Genomic DNA, 20,251 nt, shown 5'->3' on the forward strand with positions numbered 1-20,251 from the left:
TATTCTTATCCTTTATTGGTTGGTATATTAATTTATAAATATTTAACTTAAAACTTATAACTAAAAAAAAAATACCTAAAATAATTACAACATCATTTTTATATTTTAATTATTATAAGACGGATTCAACATCAGTTATTTCTGGTGAATAATTAAAATCTTCTTAATAACTAAAAAAAAATTATATTATAAATGGCCAAATATATTATTTATTTTACTATTCATCATTTGCAAATTTTTCAATTATTTTATTTTTAAACTAATCCATTTTATTTCCTAAATCTAAATAATTTTTAATGAAAATAAGTTTTTATGTGAATTTAATTAAATATTTTAAATATATTACTTGAAGAAAAATTATCTATCTTATCTTTTGTTTCTTATATATCAATCATTGTCTTTGCAACTGATTCTAATGTTTTATTTACTGAGTCCATTGTCTTTTTTAAAAAAAATAAAATAAAATTTATTGGTATTTTTAAGTCAAATAAATTATAATTTATTTATTACTCTTTATATAGTTGATTATGTATCAGAAATTAGTTTTGTTACTCTTTCATTTTATTCTCTACTTTCATCTATAATTTAGGTTATAGATTTAACCTCCTAGTCAGGTGTGTTTTCTTTATCATTATTAATTTAATTTATTTATATTCCTTATTTTGATATCTCTTAATTAGGGATTTATTAATCTTAATTAGAGCAATACAAATTTACATCTATTGGCTTTAGAACATTAGTATTCTAATATGCGATTTGATCATTAATTATAGATTATTTTTAAGAATCTTAATATTCGTTATTTTGCATTTACTTTTTTAAATTATATTTAATTTTATATTATAAATATATAATTTTTAGATATTTTAAAAATTATTTGTTATAACATTTTCTTATTGATATAGTAATTATTTTTTAACATATTTTAAAAGAAAATTTAATAATCTTAAAAATTTATAATACTAATACCAACTATTCTATATAACGATTTTATATTTTTAATGTTTTATTTTTTAATTTTTAAAAATTAAATAAGATTTTTTATTTATTTTAAATAAGGTTTTTTATATTTATTATTTTTAAGATTTATTTTTTATTTTTATGATCAATGCATTTGTTTTAGTAATCTATACTTTTTGTAACATAAAATTAATATAATTATTTTTTGGTTATATAAAATGACTCTTTTAAATCATAATATTGCTATATTTCTTATAACTTTTAATTTTAAATATATTAAAACCCAACCTACTTTGATAAAAAGTTTTATTTAATTTTTATGTTTAAAGTATTAATTGATTCTAATTAATCAACGATTAATGTTTTAATATATAATAATTATGTTATTAGTAAAATAATTAAATTTAAATTTAAAATTTTAATAATTTAATTATATTTCATTTAACTATACTATAATTTTATTTTAAATAATTATTTTTATTATATATTACTTATTTTTAATTTTTTTATTAGCAATAAACAAATTTTTAATCAAAAATAAAAAATATTTGAATTTTAATTTTTAAGTTTATAAAGATATATTTTTGATTAATATTATTTATAAAAAATTAAAATGAACAATTTTTAACAAATAATTATAAAAAAAAAAGAAAAGTTTAGAATCGAAATAAGAAAAAAATCAAATTAAAAAATAATTTCAAGCAATAGAGGTAAGTTTTAACAATAAAGTAATATTTAATAACCATTAAAAAAAATTACTACTTTGATTCATGAACTAAATTAATAATTGATAAATATATAATATAATATGGATGAAATATAATAAACTATATATTAAATAAGATTATTATTGACATTAAGTTGTAATTAGCCTAATATTGATAGTAATGTATAGGCATTATATGAAAATAAAACCTTTTTTGAAATAAAATTATTTTTGGATTAAAAATATGATGAATATTTTGAATTGTAAAGGGATATATTATGGATTTTTTAAGTTTTTTTATTTTAAGGAAAGACAAAATATATAAGATATTTTTTAGATAAAATAGAAATTGAGATAATATATAAAATGATAAAAAAAGATAACATTTAATTAGTTGAATTTTCAATTGAATGTATAAATTGTATTATAGATAATAGTAGTTTGTTTGGCATACATTTATTTCATAAAGGAATTTTGAATGAAATCAATTAATTAGTGGAATCTTTATTAAATTTTTAAAATATTAGTAATGAGCTATTAGAGTAAATATTGATATTTATAGGTATTTTTATTGGAATCGAATAGATTTAGATAGAAGAAGTAAATAAAAAAAACATTATTGAATTCATATATAAAATATTATTTTTAAATTTTTAAAAATTTTTGTCTGCCCTAAAATAAAAATTATTTTTTAAAAAAATATAAATTACATAAAGCTCATGTTTCTCATACAAAAATTGCCTTTAATTTATATAAAAATTAATGATTAAGATATTAGAGAAACATTTTTTAAATCTATTAAAAATATAGAAAATAGGTAAGATGATGAAATTGACAGTTTTTATTATAATAGTAATGGTATTTTTATAAAGCTAATTTAATTTTTGAAATAGAGTTTTAACATAAATTACGAATATTTAAAAAATCCTTTGAGTTGTTTATATGTAATAACAAGAAGTTATGATTGTATAGTTGAAGTAAAAATCATAAAAATATAAAACATTATATAATATAAAGGACTTAGTTAATTTCGATATAATAAGTATATTAAGTTAATATGCAAAACATAGAGAACTTAAAATAAGAAAAATTATAACATTAATAATACAAAACTTATGTGCATCTGGAGAAACAGTAATAGACTTTATGATTCAAGATAAAATTATTTTTGAAGATTTATTAAATTTAGCAAGTAACGAAGAAACATTTTAAAATGATTTCATTTTGAGAAAAGAAGCTATTCAAGCTTTTTATTATGTTTTTTGCTACATTAGTAAAGATTAGGTTTAAGAATTTTTAGACGATTTTCCTGTCTTAGATTTGTTTGTTTTTTATTTAAATAATTGTTATGATATTGAATTTAATTTAACTTTAGTTGAAGGATTGCTACATTTAATGAAATTCGGAAGCTTAATTTAATAATAGAAACATTATTGTCATAATCCTTTCGCTAATCATTTTAATTAATTAGGAGGTAGAGAAAAATTATATTAATTAACTTTAAGTAAAAATCCTGAATTATAAAGTTAGGCAAGTTTACTTTATTCAGAAACTTACTAAAGTGAAGCTATTTGGGAAGAAGACAAAGATGAACAAAATCAAGAAATTTTAAGCAAAGATGAAAATGAAAATAGTACTAAATGATTGACAAAAATGAAAAATTAATTTTTAATAATTAATATTATATTATTATCGTTTATAAGAAAAAAAATATAGTAGTATTTATTTATGTTTATATATTTTTTTCTCTCATATTTATTGTGTTTTTATATTCAATTTATTTACACAAACAATATTGCATGTCTGATAGGATTTATTTGGAAGTTCTTTTGGTTTTAAGAAGCTCTTTCGTTTAAATATTAGTTATTTAAATTATGATAGTATATTTTAATTAAGTATGTATTTATTTCAATTATTTTATTACCAAGTTCACAATTTAATTATTTTCTATATTTTTATTTATAAATTAAAAAAAAGAAAATACATAATCCTTTTTTAAAAAACTTATAGAATTTAAAACAATTAGTTTTTTATTTTTTAATTATAATAGAAATCGGATAATGATTTTATTCAAAAATAAATTAAGCTTTTTTATACTTTTTTATTTTAAAGCATTCAAGCTTTTATGTTAGTCTTTATTTAATGATGTTCTGGAAAACGGAGAATTTCCGTAGAAAAATGGCAGTTTAGGTAGGCAGAGTCTGTAATTTATCTTAATTCCGTTCTGAAAGTTTTTGTATAATTTTTTTTTTATAGATTTTCAAATATATTCTATAGCTTAAAAATTATTAGTATTAAGAAAACTGAAAAAATTAATTTCTCTAAATTATAGAGATTAAGATAATTTCTATTTAAAAAATTTTGTGTGTTAATATTTTTTTTAATTTATATGTAAATCTTTTTAAAAAACTAAAAAAGAATAAAGCGATAATATATATTATATCTACTTTTTTTTTAATTGTATTTTTAAAAAAATATAATAAGAAAAATATGTGCAAATAATATATATATTATAATAAACATGTATTTATTTCTATTTTTATAAAATTACTTTATTTTATCATGATTTTAAAATAAAAATTTGTTATTTAATTTTCTCTAGAAAAATACTATAATAATTTACTATAATATTAATTATTTAATTATCATGATATTTAAAAATTATATAAAAAAAAATTATTTTAAGATAATTATAGTATAATATATGTAAATTTTAATTTTTTTACTTATGAAAAATCAAGAATATTCTAAATTTTTATAAAAAATGCATATGCAGTTTCAATAAAAATAACCCCTTTATTTGTCTGTAAAATACCTTTTTACTTATTTGATGTGAGTTTATATTTATATAATATTATTATGTAAATTATTTGCTATCTTTTAACCATAATTTATATTATAATTATAAATTAATATTACAAAACTTTCTATTATTAAATTAAAAAAGTAAAAAAATAATTTTTTAAAAAGTATTGTGAATTTATATATATAATATCACATTGTTAGAGAGTTTTTATGATAGCATACCACAAATATTATAATTTTGTATTTATAATGGCATATAATTTTAAATTAATAACATTAAACTTTATTATTATTTATAAAAATTAAATTTATAGTATATTACTTTTTAAGATATTTTTTTTTTCTGTATATTTTAAACAAAAAATATAATATAAAAAAATAAGAGGAGGAAAACCAATTGTTTCCTTTTTTTTTGATTGAATATTTTAAATTAAAAAAAATTAAGAAAAAATAAGAAAAAATAAATTAAAAAGATGCTAAATAGTAATATACTAATCATTCACCATCTTTAATTTCTAATCATTGCCTCTCGTCTATCCGGTTACCATTTTGTTTTGCACAAACCACAATTTTTTCAAAAAAAAAAAAATCAAATTTTCCTTTTTTATTAAGAAAAAAAAAATTAATTAACAAATTTTTTTCTTTTAATTTTTATATATTTAATAAATTTTAAAATACACTTTAGATAAATATATATATAATATCAATGAGTTTTAATAATTAAAAAATATATTTTTTTAAAATTTCTCTTATGAAGTTTGTTTTTATATTGTGTCGTATATCATAATCATATTTTACTATAATCACAAAACTTTAAATAAAAGATATTTTTGTTAATCTAATCTTAAAAAATTTGAATTTACCTAATGCATTTTTAGGTAATATAAATAATATTTATTTTTATTAGATATTTATTTTGTGTTTTCCTCTATTATAAGTTATCATTTAGTTATAATATTTACATAATTATTATTTTTTAAAATTTAATTAAATTTTATCCTTATCATTTTAAATTCAAATTTTATAAATAGTAAAAAGATTTTTATTACTATATTTTCTTTTTATATTTTATAATTATAAAATAAATATATTGTTAATATTTTATATTTTAATTAAAAGCATTAAAATAGTAAATCATCGATATCAACAAAAAAATCCATAAGTGATTATAATTAAATATTTGTAATTGTATTAAAATAATAAATTATTTATTTAAATAGTTTTTAATTTTTATAAATAAAAAAATTAAATTAGTTTTTTTTTTTAATTGTTTCTCATTCATTATTATTATTTATTCTTGAAGAAATTTAATTTATTTATAATTTCTTACCTATTTTAATTTTTTTCTCAGCTTCTCTTATTATTCACTTTTTACAGTAGTATGTATCTCATGTTAGGCAAATTATTGAAAGATATGCATCTTTTTAAAAAAATGTTATATTTATTGTAAAATAAAATTAGATAAATTATATTACTCTAAAGGTAGAGTAATTTTTTTTTCTTATGTTTCAGGTCACTAAATTTAAATTATTCAGTCTTGATATATAAAATATAAAGTATTAGCATCCATTGTTTATTAGATAATTTATAAAAATCAAATACTTATTTTTTTCTTATATTATTTAATTTTATTTTTAATAAATTTAAATCTTATTTTTTTTCAATGTATTTGAGCACTTATTTCAGATAATTCTCCATAGCATGAAAAACATTCTAATTTAAAATATTTATAAATATTAAGCGGTTATGCAAGCATTTTTTCGAATTAATAAATGATATTCAAATTGATATACTATCCAATAAAGGTTATAAATCCTTTTATAATTTAATGTTCTTCAGTTAAATCATTTTATTTTAAAAGTTTATATTCAGATTCAGATTCAGATTCAGAGTTGAGTCATCATTCTAATTTTTTTTTCACCAATTATTTGTATTATTTTAATTCTTTTAATAATTTTTATTTTATTTTTTTATCAACTTTTTGCGTTAAAAAATAAAGCGATTTTTTAAAAATATAAAAAATATTTTATTTTTATTTAATAAATTATAATAAATTTCAAACATAAAATAAATTAATTTTTTTTTTAATACATTGAGAATTTATTGATTTATAATATATTTTTAATGAATATATATTTATCTTATTGTTTTTATTAAATATATAATTTTTAATTATAATTAAAAACAAAATTTAAAATTAAAAACATTTAAATAAATTAATATTAAATCTAAGACTTTAGAAGAAACTCAGTTGAATTATTATACCAAGTGAAATGTATATGTTTAAGGAATAATTTTAGCATCATATTTTTTGTGTTTTTGAATATTAATTATAGACTAAATATATTTTAATTTTATATCTAAAATATATAGAAATCAAATTTTTTAAAAATATGGTAACTTAATGAGTAATATTTTTTTAAAAGTGTAATATAAAGGGTAGGTATGTCAGATAATATAAAATAAATTAAAATTTTACATTATAATTAAAATAAATGAAATTTTTATAAAATAAAATTTAAAATAGATTATAATAATAAATTTATTCATATTAAGAAGTATTAATAATCAAAAACTAAAAATTAATATAAATTATAATTTAAAATAGTCAAGTTAAAAATAAGAGTCATTTTATTAAAAAATATAGAAAATAAGATTTTATATATTTTTTAAATATTTGTGTAAAAATTTAAAAATAAATGTTATTGAAAAAAATAAGAATGATAAAATAATGTATTAAACTAAAATAGTAATCTTATATAAATATTTAATGATATTAAAAGTTACACAAACATATAAAATAATCTCATAGAATATATTCTATTAATATCTAAATAATTCAGTATAGAAAAGAGAGAGATAATATAATTGTAACGAAGAAATTTAAACTTTAAAAATGAATAATGAAATATTATATATTTTTTAAATAACAATTAAATTTATATAAAATGAAAAAAATTTATTCAAAATAATATTTTTCAGTTTATCTTATTTTGCAAAAATTTAAAGTTGAGATAATCTTTTAAAGATGCTTTTATTCTTATTGCTTTTGCATATCTGATTTTTTTAATATTATTATATTTATATTTTCCTTTATTTTTTGTCATTCAAACGTAAAACTAAAAAAAATAAACATAATTTAATAAAAAAATATTTTTTTATTTATTATTAAAACATTAAAAAATAAAAAATAGTAATTTTTTTATAAATTTATATAGTATTAATATTAATTTAAAATCAAAAAGTATATAAAATAATTTATGTATTTGTATTTTTTTATTTAAAAAGTTTTTAGTTTAGACAAATTTAAAATTAGTAAGTATATTTTATTTTATCAAGTCTCTAATTTTTTTTGGTCAAACTATTTCTTTTTTTATCTAATTTTTAGGCTCTGGTTTTTATTATTTTTTAAAAAAAATAAAATTCTATCATAATTTTTATGTATGATTTTTTTATATTATAATATACTTAAAGAATTTTTAGTATTTTAATTTCTATTTAATTTTTTTTAAAAATGTATTTGTTTTAATATATATATATATATATATGTAAAAATTTTACACATATTTAATATTTAGTATATATTTTGCCAAATAATTATATAGGAAATTTAACTAAACCAAAATATCATAAAGATATAATGGATAACTATTATAACCTTATTTTTACTTTTTAAATAAATATTTAATTTTTTCTCAACTAATTTATTATAAGAAAAAGCATTTTTAAATTTATTTATAAAGATATATATTTTTGATAATAAAAAAACACAAATAATTAGAATTTTTATTTTATGGGTTGATTAATATTTAATTTTAATTTATTTAAATATTTATTATTACTTTATTGTAATTATTATTTTACAAATTTTATTTATATAAAAAAAAAGTTGAATAATATAAGCCTTTATATATTTATAATAATTATATTATTAAAACAATATAATTTTTAATTTATTTAAAATTGTGAATTATGTTATAATCATATCTATATTTATTTTAGTTCGACTTATTTATGAAGATTATGACTTTTAAAAATATGAAAATTAAATTGATATATTTCTAAAAATTTTAAAAAAAAATGAAGTTTTTTTAAATTAATATAAAAAAATATTAAATAAGTTCTTAAAAATTAATAAAATATGTTTTATTAAGATCAAATTAAATTAATTTTTATCACATAATTCAATATAATATTATATAGATATTTTATTAATAAAACATAAATAATTTGTATATTAAAAAAATAAAATAAAATAAACCAACATTTTAAATAATTTTTATATAGAATTTTTTATGACTGATTTAATATAATAAAAATAAGATTATTTATATGAGCAAATAATTAATGAGGGGCATGATGGTGAAGAGTTTATGAAATTTATGATTGAATATTGCCCAGGTAAATAATATAAAAATATTAATAAATATTATTAAAATAAAATTTATTTTAAATGCTTTAAAATAATTGTTTATAGAAATTGGTGCTGATATAAACAAATGGGATTTCTAAGAATTACAAAATGTAATAAATATAAATAATTCAATTTTAAAAATATTAATTTTATTTTTAAAATTAATATATAGGTTGTTAAAAAATTTAAATAAAATTATTTGATAGCATAATAAGATAATCATATACATGATACTTAGTTTGATGACAATTATTATTAATAATAATTATATACAGAAGATGAAAAATAATAATAAATTTAAAAAGCTAATATTTAAAGAAAAGTTATACAATAATCGGATAATTTGTAAAAATAGGATAACACATAATAAATTAATGAAGAAAGTAAATAAAAAAACAATAATATAAACTAGAATGAAAAATTTGATAATTTATAAAAAATAGATTAAGAAGATTAATTAGAAAATCAAAATGAAAATAATAATAAAAATTAAAATTATTCTAACAACAAAAATGATAGCTAAATAAAATAAGAAAATAAATAAAATACGCAAAACAAAGAAGAAGAAATAGATTTATTTAGTAATTTTTAATAGTCTATGAATCAAAATATTAAATAATAATAAATGTAATAATAATAATAATAGTAATATAATAATAATAATAATAATAATAATAATAATATTAATAATTAAACAATTAAAATAATTTTTAAGATGAAAATCAATTTAATCAGTTTTTTGCCAAAGAAATAGATTTTAATAATTAAAAAAATAATTCATAAGATTAATAATATTTAGATTAATTATAATAATAAAATATAATACTTTTACCAAATAAATAAAATATACAATAAAAAAAAATTGAAAACGGATAATAACATGAATAAAACTAAGAAGCATAAAAATAAAATTAAGAGGAATAAAAATAAAATTAAGAGGCATAAAAATAAAATTAAGAGATATAAAAATAAAATATATAATTATCATATAAAGAAAGTCCTATATAAAAAGAATAAAAAATATCAAATAATTAAACTATTTTGCAATTTATACATGAAAAACCTTGCAAATTAAGTGTTTTAACAGTTGTAGGTTCTAAAAAGGATATAATTGTTAAAATTTAAAGTTGCTAAGTAATTTCAGGGTCTCTTCTAAAATAAAATTATGCAATTTATAATGTTTCCACTTAACCATTTGGTTGGAATGTAAATAGACACAATAGTGATTTTTTATGGTTGAAAAATATTCTGGAAAAAATGTATCCTGGAATTCCTTTACCTCCGTTTCCTGAGAAAACAATAAAATCTATAGAAGTAAAAATAGCTAATAGAAGAAAAATATATTTTTAGTTTTTCTTAGAATAAATTTTAAATAATTAATAATTGAAAGCATCTAAATATTTGACTGATTTTTTATCTATTCCTGAAGAAAAAATTCTTAAATAAAGATAAAAAGAAACTGAAAAGTTTCATCAACCCAAAAATTTAAATGAAATTGATACAATAACTGGAAAGGTAATTTATTTTTTTATTTTATTTTTCTGTTTTTAATTTTTAAATAAAATACTATTCTTTGATTTAGTATTTTATTGATAAGAATCCTGAATGCTAAGGACAATCTTAAATAATTGAATCATATCTGCATTAAAATGATTTAATTTACGATAAATTAAAATTATAATGTAAATAATTGTAGAACGGATATAATTAAGTTAAACAGGCACTTTTTTAAATTTCAGATGCTTTTTCATAATTAAAAGATAATATTTAAACTTTCAATTAAAAAGTCATCAAAGAATATAAAGCTTAAGATTTAGAAGAAGTTTATAAAATTATGAATAATATTTATTTTAAATAGGCAAGCTAAGTTTAAGAATAATAAAATCTTTTAGATGAAAAATTTTATAATTTTTTTAAATTTCATAAAGAATGTTTGAGTGGTATAAAAAATGTTTTAAGAATAAAAAATGAAATGAATTAAGCGCTAACTAAAAAATTAGGTTATTTTTTTATATATTTATTTTATAATTATAAAAGATAATGGAGGTGGATAAGGAATGTTTAATAATATTTTTGGAAAAAGTAAAGAAGCTGTTTAATATCCATCTAAAGTAAAGTTTTATTATTTTATTTTTAGTATATCTTCATAATAAACGATTAGATTTTAAAAGATTTAGAAGATTAAACAGGCTACTATAATTATTAAATAAATAATGAATTTAATACATTAATTAAATATAAATGTCTATCATATTGTCAGTATTTCTCAGATTATTTAAATTAAATAAGATTCATTTAAAACTAAGTAATTTATATTTTTTATTCAATAAATATACATATTTTTTCAAAAAAAAAAAAATAGTTTTTAAATCAATAAGATCATATAATTTTTGATTTTAATTCCATATAAACAGGAAATGGAGTTACAAGCAATTACGAAATATAAAAAAAAACTAGTTGACTTAAAGTTTACTAAAGTATAAATTTAAATAAAATTATAGTATATAAATTATCTAGATTCTTATTTTAATAAATTCATTAAATTTTATTGCTTAAATTCAATTTTTATATAATGTATATATATTTATTTTGGTTTTTTTTTATTTATTCTATTATTTTTGCTAATTTATTAAATATCGTATTCTCACTATTAAATATTGTACAAATGCTATTTATATTTTAAATTAGGAGTTAATATATTTTTATTTAATTTATATATATATAAGGGTAATAACTATTATATAACACTTTTCCGTATTTTCATATAAAATTTTTAAAAATTAATATTTTTTTTTGAGAAAGTAGTATGAGTTGTTTTTAGAAAAAAAGCAAGGAAGGAAAGCTTAACAAAAGCTAATAATTTTTTTTCATTAATAACTATAATAGAAATGCTCGATTATGAGCTTTTAAATTTATAATTTTATGGAGATTGTAATTTTACTAAGGATTTTTGGAAATAGAAAATTTAAGGAAATGAAGATAAGAAAATATTAATATTATATGTATATGAAATAAGGTATATTTTATTTTATATTTATCATAAAAATATAATATAAAGAAATATTATTTTTTTATGAAATATTTTTAAATAAAAATATTATTTCGACAAATGTCAATATTATATAAAATAAAATTTTTATTAACATATCAAATCTTTGATTGAATAACAAATATTTTTAAAAAATATTTTCAATCTTTTTTCAATTTTTTTTTTTCATTACTACATCCTTCAGAGACCATAAGATATAATAAACCTGCAATAATAGAAACATTCTTTAAAACAGTAGCAACCGCTGTTTAATCCTTAGGATTACTAACTAAAACAGGAGCATTAAATAAGATTGTATTAAAAACAATTCCTAAAATTACTAATAAAGGGATTAATCTATTGCTACTTACCAAAATAAAAACACTTAATCCATATATACCAGATAACACAAATCTAATTTAATCAAAATATTATTAATATTCTTATAAAAAATGCATTTAAGGTACTACTTTTTATAAAATTAATAATTATTAATTAAATTCTTATTTAAAGTTATTTTTATAAATCATTAATCCTCCTTAAATACACAAAGAAAAAATTAAAATAAATTTACCTAAACCTGCTATCATATTTTTTTTGATTATTATATTTCTTTATTATTATTGAAATTGTGTTATCCTTTTTATTAAAATAAATAAATATTTTATAAAAATATTATATATAAAAATATTTAATTAAATTTATATATATTTTTTTTTAATATTAGTTTATACTTTATTCATATATTTTAAAATTATAATTTTTTTTTATAATTTAATCTTTAAAAATATTATTTACTATTAACAAAAATGTAGAAATTTTTTTTATTTATTAGAATATAAACTATTTTAAATTTTTAATTTTGTGATTATTTTGATTTAAATAAAAAGTTTTATATTTTTAAAAAAGAATAACTAAAATACAAAAGTTAAATTGTTTTTTATAAAGTATATTTAATTTTATATATAAATAAATAATTATAATATAATCATTTTTTATGTTTATAAGCATTTGTTATTTTCATAATTCGTTTTATGTAGTTAAAAATAAATTAAAATTACTTTATTTATAAAATGTAAATAAAATTAAAAATAAAAACAAAATCAGAATTATAGTTATAGTTATAAATCAAATAAAATTAATCTTTAATAAAAATAATAAAAGAAAATATTAATTTAAATATATTTTTTTTATTGTATTTTGTATATTTAAAATAAAAATATATTAAAGTTTTTAAAATATAATAAATAATTTATAAATTATTTTAATAATTTAGTATTTAATTAAAATAATTTTATATATTTAAATTTTAATTATCAAGGTTCCTATATATAAAATCACTTAATTTAAAACTAAAAAAACTAAAAAATGTAAAAACTGCAAAGGTGTAATAACATTTTTATTGCGATAAACATTATATTTAAATTAGGTATCTTTATAACAAATTTACTTTTAAAAATATATTTGAAAATAATTATTATTGTAATTAATATTATTTAAATATTGATATATTTATGAATATCTTATAAAATAAAATTATAAATCACTATTTAATTTTCATTATTAATGATAAAAATAAATACATTAAAATGTATTTATATAAAATAAATAATGATGTTATAATGATAAAAGATATTACATAAAAAAAAAAATATTAAAAAACACATAAAATTTGTATAAAAATCATTCATATTAATTTTATTTTTATTTTTATATAAATTCTACATCTTATTACGATAATGTATGTCTAAAATCATTTTACATACACAAAATAGTATCTTTTTTTATATCATTTTATATTATTTTATTAAATCTAGAATTATAATTTTCATTATCATCATCATTCTCATCATCATTAAAAGCATTTATATCTAAATTAAGTAACTAATCTTACATAAATTATAAATCCTGTTATTGATTATTATCATGATATCTAAAATAATAAAATATAGTAGGAGATATTAAGCAAGGAATAATTTAAACAAGTGAATAAAAAAATAAAATAATATTTCCATAAGTATCATTAACTTGGAAGTATTAAGTAGAACAATAAATATTACAAACTATAGTTTATTAAAAAACAAAAGACCTAAAAATATCAATTAAAACTTATAAAAAGATTGTAAAAATGAAAGTATAACCTGTAAAAATTAACTATTTTTTTATAATTTTAAAAATTTTATTTGTCTGTTTTGAACTAGCAAAATTATACTTATAATCTAAATTTTCTTCCTTATCTTGTCTATTAAGTAAACTTTATCTTTATAAAACTGACTAACATTTGTTACTTTCTTAAATGTTCTAAACTTAACAAGGAATACTTTATTTATTATTGTTAATATATGATTACTTATTGTAATGTTTTATCCTTTTTAGTATTTTAGTAATACTATATAAATATATTACTGTAAAAATAAGCATCATTATCATTGGGTACAAATATGGAAAAGAAAACCAATTATTACAATTTATTTTTATAATATTTATTAATAATAGAATTAAAATAATTAACAATATTAAAATCAAAATTAAAAATTAAAAATTAAAATTTTTATTTTTCTTTAGCTATTATCTTATTATTTTATTTTTTCATTTACTGTTTCTATTTTTTATTCAAAATCAGTTTATATAGCATTTATTGCATCTTTTTATCGAAGTTTTATGTTTAAATAGCATGATGTATATGATATTGAAGCAAATGTTATAGATTAGCAATATATGGCTGATATTAAAAATCGTAAATCATAAGAAATAAAATTCAAATAAAATTATATTGCTGATTAAAATAAAGTCGTTATTATTGGTATTATTTCAAATCTAAGCTTTCGTTATCCTATGCTGCTCTTTTTTGGTATATTTATAGCAGCAAATATACAATATATTATTATTAATAATGCTATTAGTGATATTAAAGCACTTCTAATACAGCCTAATGCATCACTTTAGCATTACTCTATTATATCCATTTTCATATTATATTAGATATCTTTTTTAATTATTATTGTTTTTATTTAGTTTTTACTGTTTTTTTATTAAAACTTTATTGATTATTAACTTTTTTATTATTAAAATAATTTATTTTAATTGTTAAGAAAGACTATTTTTATCGATTTTTCATAATGAAATATTAATAAATATATGCTATTATAAATATATAATATAATTTTATCTTTAATAAGAAATATGAATTTATAAAAGAATTTTCAAAGTTAAATAATTCTTTTTATTTTTATTACATAAAATTATTATTATTATAAAAAAATATATTTTATTAAAATGTAAAATATTTCTATTTTTAAAATAAAATGATTAATAATATCATATCAATTATCCAATATATTAAACGTTTTTATGTTTATATTTTAACTCTTCCCAATGAACTAAAATCTAATTTAATATTTATTATAAAATATATTAATATGATAAATACGTATAAATAAAAAATTATATTATATAATAATAATATTAGTTTTTATTAAACCTATCAACAAATCTTATTATTAATTTACCAGTTAAAGACAAACTTTTAACTCTACACCAACTTTCAATAAAAATGATTTTACTATTCCTATAAATAAAAAATATTTTGTTAAATAAAACACAAAAAATCAAAGGAACACAAGTACCAGGGCCATTACATACTTTGGAAATAAATATATATTTGTTTAAAAAAATAGATAATACTTAATATATCGATTTATCGTATTTATAAAATTTTAAAAAAGCAAAAAATAATTGAATATATTGTTGTAAAATTTGAAGAAAAATAAGATTATCCAACTTCTCTACTTCTAGGAATATCAATCCATATTATATTTTTAATTTTAAGTTGATTCTAATTATAAATTATTTTTAATTAGATGTTTAAAATAAAGTAATATTACTTGTTAATAAATTTCATATTTTTTTAAAAACTCAATCAAACAAAAAAAGAAAAAAGAAGGATAATGGCCTTTTTTTATTTGATTGAGTTTTTAAAAAAATATTACAGAAAAAATAAAAAAATCTATAAACAAGTGGATATAAAATTAAATTAAAAAATTAATACATTTTATTCATTACAAAATTATTCAACTCTAATTTTAGAGTCTATATCAGATTTTGCTTTAACAAAGTATATATTTTTGAATAATTTAAAATTAAAGTTTTTTAACAAAAAAAGCATTTCAGTTGTATGACCTCCTGATCCAAATACTACCATAATCCCATTTTTTAAGGGATTTAATTTTTAGCTTTTTTTATATTAGATTATTAAATATAATAAGGCACATGGAAATATTGCGATTAATATAACATTAAACATTATATATAATAATATTCACAAAGTTATATATGATTTATTTTATTATAAATTATATTATTGTAATATTATTTTTATATGTTTTATTAGTATTTGCTTAAATAAAATTATACTAATATTTAAATTGTATTTTAAATAAATTTATTTTATATTTTTAAAATAAATATTAATAATTTATTATTATTTTTTTATATTTTTAAACAAATTAATTAAAATAATAATAATAATTATAAATATTCAAATAAAAATAATATAACACCTGTATTAATAATTATTTTTACATATATTATTTATATGTATGTATTTCAAATATTTATATCTAAAAAATATATATTAAAGTCTTAATATTTGAAATACTTATTTTTATATTTTATACATTTAATTAAATCATTTATTAAATAATTTATAAATTAATATTAATTGTTCATTAATCTGTGATATTAAAAAATCATAAAATATATAATAATTTAAGCATTAAAAAATTAATAAGAATATTTAAAGAAAATACTATACATTACAAAATTTTAAACTAAAAAATAAAATTAAAAATTATATATATATTAAACTTTATAATATTTTAAAATAGTTAATTAAAATAATATTTTAAATAAAAATTTAACAAAAAAATAAATTTGTAATATTTAATTTTTTGTTTTAAATATTATTGTGTTAAATAAATTTTATCTTAAAAAAAAAAATATAAATGTAATAAAACATTCCTTAAAATTCCGATAATTTAAATGAATTTACAAATTATTCATCTTTAATAATATCTTTAGAAAAATTTGATAAGTAAATAAAGTTTAAAATTAATTAAAAAAATATAAAAAAGCTAAGAAAGCATAGTAGAAATTTCAAATAAAAATAATACTGTTATATCTGAAGAATTTTATTCAGATTGTATGACAGAAAATTGTCTATTTAGTAATAGCTAAGGATTTTTTCAAGATAATTTAAAATAAGTAAATAATCAAAAAGCAAATAAGTTCAGACAGAAATTAATTTAATAACAAATCTAATTAAATAAAGATTAACAATAATAAAGAAAATTACAATTGCAAATAATAAAAAAAATTGAATAATCAGACGAAATTTATTACGATTCATCACCATAATCTAACAACATGTTTTTAAGTTTTTTTTTTACTATTAAATATAAAAAAAATACATATAAAGGTTATAATTTTCTCCTATTAAATCACCTTCATCAAGCAAATTATAATAAATAATTTAAAATTAGGAGAAATTCGAAGACAAATACGAAATTTTAAACAAAAGGCCATTAGGTGACGGTACAAGTGGCTGTGTATATTAATGCTTTAAAAAGGAAAACAAAAAAGTATATGCAGTAAAAGTTATACCAAATATTGGAGAAGAAGAAATAAAGAATTTAAAATAGACATTTTCTATTTAATATCGTTTAAACCATAAATACATATCAAAAGCTTTTGAAATATTTTTTAATGAAGATAGTTAAATTGCCCATTTTATAATGGAATATTTAAATTTGATTAATTTATAGAAATTATTAAATAAAAAAAAATCTTTTTCAGAAAAAGAAACAAGAATTATTATCAAAAAATTACTTGAATCTATAATTTATATGGAAAGGAAAGGAATTTGTCATCGAGATTTAAAACCTGATAATATTATGGTTTCTGAAGATTTATAAGAATTCAAAATTATTGACTTTGGAATATCTAAGGTATTTACCATATAATAAAGGTTAACTAATTGTAATCATTATAAAGCTTCAAAAATGTATTCTCCTACAGGTACTCCTAGTTATAAAGCTCCAGAGATGGTGATTGGAGGCGGATATACACATTAAGTTGATATGTGGGCTGTTGGAGTTATAGCTTATTAACTTTTCTCAGGTTAATTACCGTTTTAAGATGTTTAGAAATAATGGCAGCAATTAAATACAGGTTATAATTTAAATTAAGGAATTAAAATTAATTTCGAAAATTAATTGTGGTATGAATGTTCTGATTTTTTTAAAGATTTTATTAAGCATTTACTTCGATACAGAAACAGGTATTATAAAAGAAATATAAAAAAATAAAAATAAAAAGATTAACTGCTATTGAAGCTATATCCCATTTATGGATTTAATCAGAAAATTCTAGTCAATAAATAAGTAAAACATTGGATGATAATAGTAAATAATAAATAGATTTAAGTATTGATAAAATGGTTTTCTCATTTCCTAATATTGATACAAACTTTTCTTAGAAATAAAATAATTAATAATCTTCTAATATGTCAACATTCAAATCTATTAATGATTTTATCCATATAACTTAAAGAGAAAATATATAGAAAACTGTTTAAAGAATAGAGTAATTAAACAACTTAGCAAATCATGAAGTTAGATTAAAAGATGAAAATATAGCATTTTAAATAAGGAAAAAAACTCCTACAGAATGCTAACAAGTACAAAATTAAATTAATAACGAATGTTAAAGTAGTTTTAGAAGAAGATCTCTAAATGTAAATGTTTTGTAGAATACGGAATAAAGTAATAATTTTTATTAAAATATTGTTTATTCTGAATAGAATAATATTGATGAGTTAAAAAAACTATTCAAAATCAATTTAATATAAGAAATTAGTAATCAAGAATAAAATTTTGATAATAAAAACGCAACTAAATAACCAAATATTAATAATTTAATTTAAGATAGTATTAAAAAAGAATGTTATAATATATGAAAATAAAAAGTAATATTTGCATTATATTTAAATATATAAAATATAGAAAAAATTATTTATTTTAAAATTTAAATATATTAAAAACATATTTCCATTGTTTTCAATTATAATTTTTATTTGAGCACTTTAAATATTATTAAAAAAACATATATTCTTTATAATATTTAAATTTAAAATAAATAAAAAACTTTAATTAATATTAATAATAAAAAAAAGATAAATAAATATAAAAATTTTCAATTAAACATTCTTAATTATATTCCACTTGATTACTATTATTACATTTATTATTATTTTAAGGCTTGTTATTAAGCTTATATAATTCTAGAATCAGACTTAAGTAAATTACCAACAACCTATTATAATTTCTAAGGTAGCTCTTTAACAATATTACTTAGACAATTTAACTAAATGCCTTAAATTAAATGCTTAAGCACATGATTAACTAATAAAAGAATTTCTTAAGTATCCGGTTATTAAAATCTTGGATTTATAAATAAAACATTTACTCTAAGCAAATAAACAAAAATATTCTTTTTTATTTCTTCATTAGAAAGTGAATTTATAAGTAAAAGTATTTTTAAAATTTCTGTTATCTTTTAACATGAACTAAATGTTTTTTATTATTATAATTCTTGTTAGAACTATGCCAATATCTAAAAGCTTAAAAATAAGATTGGACCTAATATCTAAATATCAACTCCTTATTAATTTTCGCTTAATTTAGTCCTTATTAATTAAATAAAATGAACCAATTTGTCTTCATTTTTTAAATAAGAATTTAATATATTTTATAATATGTAATTGAATTCTGATTCTTCTTTAGAACTAAAAGCATCATAAAAAGCGAAAAAATGAAGAATTTGCTCTATTTTTTTATCTCTATCTTATATTTCAACTTCTTCTTTTTAAACAAGTTATTGATAAAAAAATTCAATAATTGTATTCGTTAATATTCTATCATTTATCTATGATACTATTTATTTTAAAAAAAATATTGAAAATATTTATTTACAGTTTTAAATGAAATTCTAACGAAAAACTAAAATTTCTTAGTAAGATAAAGAAAATTAAAGTTTTTAAAAAATAAAGTAAAATAAAAATTCGAATTTATTTGAAAGATTTTCAGTAGAAAGTTTAAAAATTTAAGTCAATTAAAAAAATGAATTTTACATAAGATTAAAAAATAAAACATTAGATTTATTATTAGAATATTTTTCAAAACATCTGACAAGAAGAATACGCAGCATGCTTTCGATTTAATTAAGTAGAGTTTAAGAAATGTCTTTTAATTAATTAAGGAGAAGTTCAGAAAGCTAAAGG

At 15.3% G+C, this 20,251-nt stretch overlaps 3 protein-coding genes across 3 annotated transcripts, besides 16 other annotated features; all 3 read right to left on the reverse strand. All coding sequences in view use genetic code 6, as the record gives it.

Moving 5' to 3' along the window:
- Positions 1-218: 218 nt before the first annotated feature.
- Positions 219-810, reverse strand: IMG5_127560 (hypothetical protein; the record flags this gene model as incomplete). The annotated part of the gene is made up of 3 exons (XM_004032155.1): positions 219-282; positions 347-440; positions 511-810. Coding segments are annotated over 3 exons (458 nt in total), but the record flags the coding sequence as incomplete, so codon positions are not given.
- A 178-nt stretch (positions 811-988) lies between these two features.
- Positions 989-1,023: a microsatellite.
- Positions 1,024-1,416: 393 nt separating this feature from the next.
- Positions 1,417-1,465: a microsatellite.
- A 3,433-nt stretch (positions 1,466-4,898) lies between these two features.
- Positions 4,899-4,933: a microsatellite.
- Positions 4,934-6,337: 1,404 nt separating this feature from the next.
- Positions 6,338-6,362: a microsatellite.
- A 42-nt stretch (positions 6,363-6,404) lies between these two features.
- Positions 6,405-6,453: a microsatellite.
- A 470-nt stretch (positions 6,454-6,923) lies between these two features.
- Positions 6,924-6,986: a microsatellite.
- Positions 6,987-8,275: 1,289 nt separating this feature from the next.
- Positions 8,276-8,335: a microsatellite.
- Positions 8,336-9,499: 1,164 nt separating this feature from the next.
- Positions 9,500-9,576: a microsatellite.
- A 192-nt stretch (positions 9,577-9,768) lies between these two features.
- Positions 9,769-9,860: a microsatellite.
- A 2,214-nt stretch (positions 9,861-12,074) lies between these two features.
- On the reverse strand, positions 12,075-12,503 carry IMG5_127570 (hypothetical protein; the record flags this gene model as incomplete). Its single annotated transcript, XM_004032156.1, has 2 exons — positions 12,075-12,244; positions 12,488-12,503. The coding sequence occupies 2 exons, from the start codon at positions 12,501-12,503 to the stop codon at positions 12,075-12,077; spliced, it is 186 nt and encodes a 61-aa protein (XP_004032204.1).
- Positions 12,504-12,570: 67 nt separating this feature from the next.
- Positions 12,571-12,607: a microsatellite.
- Positions 12,571-12,623: a microsatellite.
- A 273-nt stretch (positions 12,624-12,896) lies between these two features.
- Positions 12,897-12,940: a microsatellite.
- Positions 12,941-13,741: 801 nt separating this feature from the next.
- Positions 13,742-13,771: a microsatellite.
- Positions 13,772-14,903: 1,132 nt separating this feature from the next.
- Positions 14,904-14,942: a microsatellite.
- Positions 14,939-14,982: a microsatellite.
- A 158-nt stretch (positions 14,983-15,140) lies between these two features.
- Positions 15,141-15,187: a microsatellite.
- A 44-nt stretch (positions 15,188-15,231) lies between these two features.
- On the reverse strand, positions 15,232-16,216 carry IMG5_127580 (udp-n-acetylglucosamine transferase subunit alg14, putative; the record flags this gene model as incomplete). The annotated part of the gene is made up of 3 exons (XM_004032157.1): positions 15,232-15,554; positions 15,598-15,748; positions 15,962-16,216. 3 exons carry the CDS (start codon positions 16,214-16,216, stop codon positions 15,232-15,234), a joined length of 729 nt encoding a protein of 242 aa, XP_004032205.1.
- Between the last annotated feature and the right edge of the window lie 4,035 nt (positions 16,217-20,251).

The sequence above is a fragment of the Ichthyophthirius multifiliis genome (assembly GCF_000220395.1).
Source record: "Ichthyophthirius multifiliis unplaced genomic scaffold scaff_1120509251004, whole genome shotgun sequence".
NCBI lineage: Eukaryota > Ciliophora > Oligohymenophorea > Hymenostomatida > Ichthyophthirius > Ichthyophthirius multifiliis.